The sequence below is a fragment of the Emydura macquarii genome, unplaced genomic scaffold (genome assembly GCF_026122565.2).
Source record: "Emydura macquarii macquarii isolate MOO-44397 ecotype Brisbane River unplaced genomic scaffold, CSIRO-AGI_Emac_v2 contig_2531, whole genome shotgun sequence".
Classification (NCBI taxonomy): Eukaryota; Metazoa; Chordata; order Testudines; family Chelidae; genus Emydura; species Emydura macquarii.
Window position 1 is genome coordinate 37457 of NW_027132668.1, and position 11939 is coordinate 49395.

Here is an 11939-nt window from a genome sequence, read left to right on the forward strand (position 1 = left end):
AACTAACTTTTGCTCTTGTGCTTCTTTTTTTGGTGGCAGGGAGGCAAGTCAGGTAGTCTTTCTGATGCGTCTCAGAAAACTATTGTGAAGTTTATAATAATTTGAAGCATACCATCTCCTATAGGTTATGCTGCAAGTCCTTCCTTTTAGTTAGTAAACTTTCTACATTACCAATATGATATTTACAGCAACTGCCCCTATCCACCACCTGTCCCAAAGTACTACTGCAAGTAGAGCTTCTTAAAACTGCGGCAGGGAGAAGATCTGAAGGCTCCCTGAAGTCCAGTGAACACTTTGCTTTTTGGAAATCTGATGTGCTTGGATATTAGTGATCCCTCCCAGTACAAAACTCTAAAGTAGAGGTTAACTGTGCAATTAATAGGCTTTGTTCATAAGGGTTATTGACATCTTCTGAGGTAAACAAGGCTACCTTTACTGTAAATGCATCATTTTTCTTTCCTGGTGGCATAAAAATTACATTTTGTGGTTTGATGGATCCTTTTAAAGAAGTAACAGTGCCATCTGTTGATTGGAATGATTAGTCTGTGCCTGTGATTCATCCTCAGATATTTGTACTAATAGCTCTATTGCTTTTTAATTATAGAATAAGTATCTTAAGTAGTGGGTTTTCTCTTGCTGTTGAAATCTCAGCTGTTCCTGTGTGTTACCTGAGATACATAGGCTTTATAAACAGTTTTAATTACTCATTGTCACAGTTGTGGAAACAGTGTACGGCATGTCAGCAGAAAGTGGAAACACTATTTCTCTAGTGTTCAGAACATCTCTGAAAATTGTGAACCAAAATGAAAAGACTTGCAACCAGGGTGGAGCAATTTAAATCTTCAATATTAAACAAATTTTCCATTTGTATTTCAGTTATTTTCTAAAGAAAGGTGCATTCTTATTGGTTGATATAACCATTAATACATGTTGATTTACAACTAAATAGAGCTTTACACTAGATTAGGTACATATTTTTTTCTACTAAGATAGGTACTCTATAACTATATACGTTTTAAGCAATTGTATCGCTTAATATCAGATTCTTATTAAATAACTGTACATTTTAAGTATGTTAGGGAATGGTGAATGATATATTGCTTATTTACGTGATAACCTTTTTTGCTCATGATTTGTGCGCACCTGCACTGAAATGGTAGGTGTAATGTAATTAAACATACAAACCAACAAATAAAATTTGTTTTTATTAAACAGAACAAGCCCTCAATACAGAACATGACCTATTGTGCTATATTTATAAAGATTAATCTCAAAAGTTAGATGTCTTTTCCCTGATTCTTTATACAGAAAAGCAGCCTTTAACTCAGAGTTTTTGATAGGGGCTCATGGATTCTGCATATTTATTATTTAAATGTTTTAAGACATAATAAGTTTAAATTAAGTCCAATTTTTTTCAAAAAAACCCTTGATTTTTATCCACCTTGCTTGGAACAAACGAAGCCTTTTATTACAATTGGCATTTATAACATGCAGTCGGATGTTATGACTTTATTTTTTGTCTCCTGTAATTCTTAAAAGGAGAATTTGTATTGTTGTTGCGTGTTATCTAGTTTTTCTGACGTTGGTTTCATTTTTAACTCCAAGTGCCTGCTTGGTTAGGACTTTTGCACCATCATTCTTTTAAATGTGATGTGTAAAGGAGTGTGTGAGTGGGGGGGAGCTTGTGCATCTTTGTTGTAGGATGTGTAAAGAAGGTGCTGAAAGAGTTTCTGCTTTTTTTTTTTTAAAAAAAAAACCCCACAATACTCGAATATAAGTTCTTATTTTACTAATTTTTTCATCATGTTTTGCTTAGATGATCCAGAGAAGTAGAGTAGGAGTTCTGAGCTTTAAACTGAAGAGAGAGGAGTGTTGGTGCTTTAGCAAGACCTATTCTTCAAACTGTTAAATGTTTGTCAATCAAATGAGTCTGAGCACAAATGAAATATTTTTTTAAAGAACCTGAACAAAATTTGCATCCTTTCTCAATCAGGTTTTACTTTCTTGTTAGATACCACAACTTCCTAGTTCCTCCTGTCAATCATGATTTTCCAGGATAAAGTGAACAAAAAAGATCTGGATTTCTAAAATGAAAAATAAGAAGGAAAAGACCTTGCAGGACGGACTCACGCTCACACTTTTTCAGATTTCATTTAATATTGCAGGAAGGGGTTGCATTACTGTTGCAAATAACTCTTACTTTGCCTCCAGAGTAAGAAGGATAATACTTCCTTAGTGTTTCTAACCCAAGTCTATCTGAGGAGAAAGAGACCTGGACCAGGGACAGTGTCTGAACGTCTCAAATGGCATTCCAGAGCTAGCTAATAAGTCTCATTTAGTCACATAACACAGGCATTTTCCATTTAAAAGCCCTCTTAAAGATGTTAAGAAATTGATGTGCAATCTGCACACTAAAAAGTTTGATTAATTTCAAACTTCTTATGGGCAAAAACTTTCATATGCTGTGCATTAGTAAATTAGTTATTCTAATGGTTACTTCTTGAAGAGATACCATCAACTTGAAATCTTGTCTGTTTTGAAGAGCTAAAGTAGTTTCAAGTAATGCTTGTAGCCTTGTCAATTTTTGAGGTCTTTCAATCAGTTTACTGTTTATTAAATGCTTTTCTCTTCCTTGTTGCTGGATGTAAGCCAAATGAGGGGCACTTATTATACAGAGAGAATGGTGAAGGTGACTAGATGCAGAATGAAGTCAAAGTACATTGTTTTTCCTCTTTCCCAGTGTCCCTAGAGAAAAAAAAACTTTCATTTATAGTAATTTGGATGTTAAAGTACAGCAGTTAGAAGTGACTTTTTATAGTTGCTGGTGTCCCTTTAATTCACTTCGAGCAGTGTTAGTATAACTTAAATTATGACATATGAGAGTTGCTTCAGCAAAATGAATCTCATAAACGAGTCCTTTTAGGAACATGAGCAGTGAGTGTACTATGTTGAAATGATGCAACTTTCTTGTTCTTTTGGTTTATTGTACTCTTCTAATTTAAAAAACTGGAAGACTTTTAAAAATTGCTTTCATTTTACACTGAGCTATTTTTTTTAAATTATATTTTTAAACTAGAAAGTCTTTTAAACAATTCTTGCTCATTTGTCTGTAGTCAAATATATAGCTTGTTACCTGCGGCCCCTTTAAAGCAAAAGGCACACTTCAGAAAATGCTGGTCATTTTGAACCTTTGCATGTCTTTGTTTCCTAGAAAGCTTTTGCTTTAGTTTCATTGGATGATAGATAATGTTTCCTGTTGACTCTGCTTGTCAGTGTAGAAATTGGAATTGTAACCCTGTCTTGGAACACTGGATTTGAAGAAGTACATGTTGCTCTGGTGCAATTCCATTAATTAACTTTAATGGAGCTGAACTGATGTAACTGAGGAGAACTTGGCCCCTCTTCTTTCCACTGCTAATAAACCTCACTGCTCCAATTGCTCAATTCATGCATGGTTGAATAACTTTCTATTTAACTTCATACCGACTGACCAAGGGAACAGATCTCTCCAAGATGTCCGTTACATAATCTGAGCTTCAGTCTTAAAGTTGGAGGGAGGGAGAGATGGATGGAAAATATGAAATAAAAACTGTATACTGAGATGTATATGTATAATTGGAACCCACAAACTACTGGTTCTAGTGTATAGTGTTAGAAAAGAAAGCAAAAGATGGAGTTACACTTTTAACAATTATAATCTAGCCAATATACTCATCTCTTATTCAAGGGACCACTGTGTAATGCTCTTGTTCTCGTATTGGCATGCAAGACTTATTCACTCGGATGTGTGTTGGTAAGATTGAGGAGGGTGTTAGGTAAGGAAGGACAGCTGTGAATCTGAATGGCAGAAGCTCAATGATCAAGGGAGAAGTTACAGAATTTTGCCATCCTCCTTGTAGCAAAAGTAGGGTCTGTGTTTTAAGCATGGGATTAGGAGTCAGGATTCTAGTGGTTTTTTTTCTTATTTCTGCTTTGGATTCACTGTGGAATATTGGGCAAGTCACTTTGTTTTCTGTGCCTTTAGGTTCCTATTTATTAAATAGATATTTTATTACTTGGCATACTTAGATCATGGGTATTGAGGCTTAATACCATAAAGATCCTTGGGTTGAAGACACTTCAGCTATGCTAAATATTTGCTAGTATTCTGTAATAATACAGTTTGGTGGGAGCCAAAATCCCACAATCCTTTATCTTTATTTTTTAGTCCATATGGGGACTTCAGCTAATAGTATTTTCAAATGGAAGTTTAAAAAAAAAAAAAAAAAGAGAAGAGAAGAGAAGAGAAAAAAATTATTTCACAACATTTTGAACTAGGAAAACATGTTAAGCTTTTACCTTGTTACTTCTGAATTATAACTTTGCGTCTTGTATAGAGGCTTAAACTTCGCTTTTCCTGGTGGGGATTTATACCAATTCACCTCTGCAGAATCCTAGATTTCTATTTAAAAAAACAAAACAACCTGCCTCCCCCAAACTTTCTAGCCTTTACAAAGATACAACCTTCCAAGCCTGAACAAAGTGTAAAACTGCTGAAGTGCTCTTATCGTGTTTCTGCAGCCAGAATATATAGAACCCCATTTAAAAAAAGACTGACATTTACCTTAGGATATTAAAACAGAGATAAATACATGCTTGAACATCATTTATGGATTTCATGAATCTGAATTGTGATGAACTGTGGTTTTTTAATGACTTTTACATGGTATTTCAAGATGCCAGTTGTTGCAAGAAGTTGCATCAGAAAAGGAATTTGCTCATAAAATGTGCTTTTTTTTTTTTTTTTTTTTTTAATGTCACCACTTCCATAAAAATAAATTGTTCTACCTTGAATGTTTCTGTTTTCACCAGATTTTTATTTTGTGTAACTGAGTTCATACCGATACTCCGTTTTTTTAAACAAATTTGTCTCCTGCCCTTCCTAACAAGACAAGCCACATGCTTATCGCTAGGGATTTTCCCCTTTTCTGACTCAATAGGTTGCAATTGCTTGGAATCCTATAAATAGAGTTATTGGATAGCTCTTCCATAGCTACTGAGCAGAGGTAAGTGCTATATCTTTACTTATCTCTTTTTACTTGAAATACTTTCCAGAATGGAGAGTAATGCTTTGAATCCTGTTTGCAAGGTTTTGGGGACATTAATAACATCAGTAAATGGCTATCACAACATATATAATTTTGAAACATTCTATGTTGCAGCTCCTATTTTAATACATTATGCAAAGTAGTAGGAAGTTTGAGCAGGGAAACTTTGAGAATATATCATTTAGTTTTTTTGAAGCTAACTGGACTAACAGTTGCTCTTTTTATTTCAGAGTGCAGTAACTACAAACAAACAAACAAAAATGAACTACAAACTAAAATATAACATTTAATCCTTGCAAACTGGTTGTGGAGTAATAGTATCTGCTTCATAGTTAAGTTTGCAACTGAGTTTTCTTTATACGCCTGAGTTTTGCCCTCACCTGGCAAAAAATCCCTGAAGGAACATTTGCTGGAATATAGTTAATACTTTGGAAAGTGGTGGGCTGTGTCGGTAGATGTAGTGCATAGAGCTAAAGATTAGGTGGTCAGACTATAACTTTAAGTTATAACTTTAAATAATATCAGGATAGGGGAATGAGCTAACTTGGTTCATTCTCAGCACCAAAAACAGAGCTTGGAAATAGAAGAAGCTACGTTGTTCCATTGCTAAGTTTCCTGTGCAGAGCATGGGGGCAGGTGTGGGGATCCCTGCTCTTTTGTGTCCCACCAAAGTCTCCCCATTCTGTCCCCACATCTGTGCTTCTGCACCTGTGCACTCCCCAAGTCAGGTAGGAAGTCAGGCCTACTTTGATGGACCTTAGGAAGATTGGGGGACTGTTTGTGCGTGATGGATCTGAGGCTTCCTTCTCCCTTAGTTCCTTTGAACTTCCTGAGGTCTGGAGGAATGGTAAGCCCTCAGTGAGTCTCTTAAGGCGTACTGGTGCCTGTCCAGGCCATCATGTAAACTTTAGGCTGACTGGGGGCTCACCACTTCTGTGAGTTTTAAAAGGATTGCTGGAGCCCAGACCCCATGAGCCTTAGTTTTGGTTTTGAGTTACTCTCTTTTGCTAGGTATGAAAATATTATTTCCATGTTTGCATACAAATTTCAAAGCTGAGCTGTTTTTTGAATAAACTGTTTTATGTTTGTTGTGGGATTGGAACTGGATTTTGGAATGGAAGTAGACTTTTTAAAAACAAAAACAAGCTCTTGTTATAACTAAGGACAGGTCTACACTTAAAATGCTGCAGCAGCATACCTGCACTGGTGCAGTTGTGCCATTATAGTGCTTCAGTGATTACGCTATTTTGCCAACGGAAGAGTTTCTTCTGTTGGCATAGTTTAGTCCACCTCTGTGAGAGGCAGCAGTTATGTCAACAGGAGAAGCCCTCCTGTTGACATAACGCTGCTTATACTAGGGGTTAGTTTGGTATAACTGCATCGTGTAGGGGTGTGGATTTTTTCACTCTCCTGAGCAACTTCGTTATACTGATATATGTTTATAATGTTGACCTAGCCTAAGTAGCTGAACTGAACTAACCAAGCTTTCTGGTCAGATCAAGCATGGATAACTCTTCAGAACTGAATACAAATGGAGTTATAATAGAAACAGTTTTGCTGTTTAAAAACTTTCTACAGTTGCAACTAGCTCCTGCTGGAACATTCCTTGTATTCCTTGTAATACTTACCTCTCCTATAGTGCCCCATCTGCCAATCTTATAGGCCATTACAATACTGATGAATTGAGCCTCACAACACCCTGAGGTGGTTATAATTCCCATTTTTATAGTTGGGGAACCTTGGACCCTGAGAGGCTAAGTGACTTTCCCAAAAGTCATGCAAGAAGTCTGGTAAAGTAGGAGAAAGAACTTAAGTGTCTTGAGTCCAAGTCCTGTGCTTTAATGACAAGATCATCCTTCAAGCTTTACAATTTAGGGCAACTTTTTTTTACTGTATTTGTTACAGTGAAAAGCTATGCAACAGAAGTGAAGCTATTGCCCTTTAAAATGATTGCATTCTAGAAGCAGATAGCAAAATGTTCCATTTAGACTGTTGCATTTTCTGATACTTAGAAGTTATTACAGTGTAGAACAGAACTTATATGATGTACAAGAATTAGTGTTTCATGGTAGTTTAAAAACACAATTTTATCCCCCAATGTTGCATTTACTTGTTATACCCATACCAAATTTCTCCTTGCCCTGTACAAATGGTCTGCTGGCTTTTTTAAGCCTTACAAGAAAATCTATTAACAGTAGATAATGTTTTATTGGATGTTTTGAAGCCTTATCAGGCTGAGTGAGAAATTGTTAATCTTCACTTATAGTTGATTCTAGAGAATTTAGAGATACAAGTGAAATAAAATCAATATTTGTATGCAATTTTTTGTAAATATAGCTGAATAGTGCAGGCAAAAATACATAATTAATAAGGTGATTAAAGAACTGACATCCCTTACAGAACAATGAAAAGGAAACTTTTTCACATAATCAGGCAACTTTTTTCATTTTGCTTTTTAAAAAAAAGTCATCAAGTTTCCTCTGCTATCTGGTAGGATTCAGAATAAATAAGCATAATTTTACATTTGAACAGCATGTTTAATCTCAAAGTTAAAAATATATACAGTTTATGGTTACTCAACTATATGTGAAAATTCTATTCTGCAATTACCAATTTGTATTGCTTCTACTTCACCTCTTCACTTCCTAACAGAAGCAATCATATTCTAGAATCTGGAGAATCTGGAACAAGACCTGTTATTGGGGAAGGGTTTTGGGAAGAAGATGCAGTGAGATGCCCAGAACGAGACTGGGGATTTGGGGTAGGAAAGCTGTCAGGTGGAGGGAAGACCTGGGTTTATATATTCCTGAATTCATTGTGTACATAACCTCTATATTGTTGTGCCCCACTTTTCTCTCCCCAAAAACCAAACCAAAACCCGCTGCTCACTGCTTAGCCCCAGACGCTTGAATAAATTGAGATTTCCCATACATGTCCTCAGCCCAATGTCTCTAATTTCAAATAGTACTGGAGATCATTAGAAATGAAAGAAAAAATACAGGACAACTTTTTTTTTTTAATGGTTGCTTGAAATAATTGCTCTTCCCCATCCTGATGGTCTGTGTGGGAATACCAGTTACTGTTTAAATGTGCTAGAATTCTTGCTGCCCTTGTTTTGTACATAGAAAATAAGTTTGGGATGTATGGGATATTGACAGAGAACTTCTTTCCACCAGAAAAAAAAAATTGAGTGCAAAGTTGAAACAAGCTGTGCTTAAAAAAAAAAAAAGAAAAGAAAAAGAAAAACTGCTCAAAACTTAAGCAATACACAAGTAAAATACAAAGTCACTAAATCAAATGCAAGCAGTTTAAATTGGCAGTCTCAATTATGCATTGTCACTTGGCTTAGTACATTTTGAAGAAATATTTTTATGAACTGTAGTTACTTCTACATGTCTTATTTTAATTTTAACATACTAGTAACTTGATTGTATTTAAAAGCAATGCTGATTAAAATATACATAATAGCTATTCAAGATTTTTCCCCCCCTGAAATTGTTATGAGCTTCTAGGAAATTCAGTACGTTTCAGACTGAAAGTGAATTGAGAAAGTATGCTGAAAATAGTCCTACAGACTCTTGCAATAATACTTTCACCCCTTTAGCAGATAAATATGCTAAGAGGTTTATTTTTTCTGAAACTGAATTTGTTTTCTTAAGGTTGAAGTCTTTAATTTCCCTAAACATAGCCAAATCATGAAGGCATATTCCATGAATGTCTTAGCTTTAGTAGCACAGAAGTTCTCAATTTACAGATTGCAGCTCCCAGGAAGGTTGCCAGCAAATATCTGGAGGACCAGGCTCACCTTCCTTGTCAGAAATAATCAGTGAGAAACAATTATGTCATTTCTTATGGTACCTCTTTAGTCAGCTGTTTCAAAGAATTCTGGGATGCATTAAGTAGTTGAGTGTGAGCTCATATGAGGGGAAAGATTAGGAACCCTTGCTGTAACTTCTTCACTCTCACCTTCTACTATGGAATAAATGTTCTCTTTCAGACCCATTTCAATCAGCCAGGGCTACTTCTGTTTTTCTGTATAAATTTAATACCACTTAAGTGAAATGCCGTGTGTCGTAAGGTCTCAGCTTTAGGATTTCATGTTCTTGTGTATAGGCTTGATTACCTACACTAGGGAACTGTACTAAACATTTCCTATTGGTTCTACCGCTGCGTCAATTACACTATATAGACTATTCTAGACCAGTCTCCAGCAACTTCTCCCTGGTGTATCTGAATTAGTGGTAACACTGGTAGGAATTTTTTGGTTAACATTTCCTACTGTAGACAAGGCTTTGTCTTGAGTTTCTCTGAAATATTAGTAAACGCTGACCCTACTGTTTCTGCACATGTTATGAATAACTACTTAGATTTTCCTCCTAGTTAGTTTTTATTGTCTTAATGTGCTAGCAAACTTTGAGTGGAGAGAAGGGAACCATTGAACTATGTACAAAGAACAAGTCATCATTCAAAAATCTTACAATGAAACTCTAAAATTTTACAATATATTTACTCTTTTTAAAAGAACTTTATGACTTCTAAAGTTGGTTATCATTTTAGTGTTCTGAAGAGTTAACATGTATATCTCTTCTCCATCAAATCATTTATCTTAAGCATATATACTACTGGGGCTCTTGCTTGTTTAACAGTATTTGCTGGTGCTTATTTTTAGCAATATAATAATCTAATTTTTACTGCAGATAATAAAGTCTTAAGACATTGGGGCCCTTTCTTGCCTCCCTCTATGTCCATCAGATGGAAAAGCTGAAGTGAAAATAACTACCTTCCATTCCCTTCCAGCATGCTACCTGGTTACACAAATAAAAAAAAAAACGAAAAAACCCAAATAACCCCCCAAGTAAAGCTGGCAGTCATTATTAAGAGTAGCAACATTTTGAATTTTCAAAAGTTAGAATGTTGTCAGCTCTGTTTTATTACAAGTTTTACAACATTTGGTGTTTTTTCAGAAAGCCCCAGTTCCTGGAGTAAAGTAGTTTTTGTGAGAAGGGAATTAAGTAATAGTATTTCCCCTCTGTAAGGCTCTGGAGTAACTGCACGTAGAACATTCATTTCTGGACATGATACTTTTAGAAAGATCTCCCTCAAATTTGTCAATAGAAGAAATGAACAAAAAGAATTATTTGGGCTGCGGGGATTTGAGTTGAGGAAAGACTGAAAGAACTAACTTTGTATAGAAGGGTATCCAGAATGGAAAGGAATTATATAGCGTGGCACAAGAGTATAATTAGAGGTAATGGTATTGAATTAGGAGGAAAGTTTAAGACTAATATCAAGAAAAACTTCATGACAGTATGATTTGTTAGACTGGGAAAAATTCTAAAGTAAGTGGTGGAAACCCCTGTGCTTGGGACTTCTAAAATTAGACTGAGCAAACACTCAGTCTAGGGAACTACGTGGCACTGGCAGAGAGATGGGTTATATGATTTAAAGGGTCTTTTCTTTCTGTGACTTCTGTGATTAAGGATTAACCTGTGGACATATTTTGAAGGAAAGCATGAGTTAGGTCAGAGAGTCTCAAACTGGGAGGTGTGGAATGTATTCTGGGGCGTGTGTGAGAAGCTTTAGGGAAAAAAAATCTGACTGCACATTCAGAGCTGGGCAGCCAGAGAGTGGCGGCTGTTGGCCGAGCACCCAGAGGGATGTACTACAGACACAAAGAAGAGGGGCATGATCAAATAAGTTTGAGAACCACTGAGTTATGTCATGCTTTGGTGATGTAAATGCTGAAGGAGAAAGTTTACCACTTGTATTTTCATCCTACAAACAACTGTTTTTATTTTTCCTTAATGATAGCCTACCTAGAGCTCTAGACATGCTACCTTTCTTTTGAATTAGAAAATAGTTTTGGAATTTGGTTATTATACATCATTTTTACAGCGTTTCCCTTTCTTTAAAAAACGAAGGCTGTTCTTGCACAAATGCACACACACATCTCCATGCTCGCGCACGTGTGCTTTCTCTCTACACATACACATACAGCTCATTTCTCTTCAGGAGGGGAGAATTACTATGGTTTGGGACTAAACTCAATCTCCATGTTTTGACAGTCCACAGTGATACCGGTTGGGATGCAGTGACTTTGCATTGCAGCACTGAGGCCTATACGTACATTCAGGGACATTTTGATTAGCTTGTGGAACAGCACTACAAAAGCTATTCCCATACCATTAATTTTAAGATGTTCTGTTTCATCTCTTGTGAGATTGGAAGATGTATCAAATTTAAGCTTCATTCTGAAGTGTCTGTTGAATTGTTAAACATACTTCTCTTGGTGATTCAAATTCCTATAGGTGACTTCCTTTTAATTTGAGCTTTTATTAACTTTGTTTTCATCTCTTTGTAGTGCCAAAGATGATATTGATCTCGATGCTCTGGCTGCTGAAATAGAGGGAGCAGGTGCTGCCAAGGAGCAGGAACCACAAAAATCTAAAGGCAAAAAGAAAAAAGAAAAAAAGAAACCAGAGTTTGAGTAAATATTTTTGTCCCATTCATTATTTTATTAAATTACACATAAACACACATTTACATGGTTTTAACTTTTTTACTTTAGTGAAGATGATATCCTAAAGGAGCTGGAAGAACTGTCTGTAGAGGCACAAGGAGGGAAGGCTGACAGAGAACCTGCTTCAGAAAAGGTGACAGTTGAGGGGTTGTTGACAAATAAAAAGCGTTTTGAAAGGAGCAGTTTTTGGGTAGTAGACCCTTTTCCTCACAGATTATAATAGTTTTGGTGCTGCTGGATAATAGGAAGCCCTAGATCAAAATTAATGACTAATATTTTAAAATAAGTTATTGCTAACCGCTCTTCAGCATTATGTGCAGATGGTAGTGGCT

General features: G+C 35.9%; 1 protein-coding gene across 1 annotated transcript in view; it reads left to right on the plus strand.

Moving 5' to 3' along the window:
* The window catches only part of EIF5B (eukaryotic translation initiation factor 5B), a 66058-nt gene that overhangs the window by 4509 nt on the left and 49610 nt on the right, over positions 1–11939 (plus strand). The window contains exons 2-3 of the mRNA XM_067563552.1: positions 11449–11574; positions 11656–11740. Coding sequence (XP_067419653.1) covers positions 11449–11574; positions 11656–11740 — 211 coding nt within the window. The remainder of the gene's footprint in view (positions 1–11448; positions 11575–11655; positions 11741–11939) is intronic.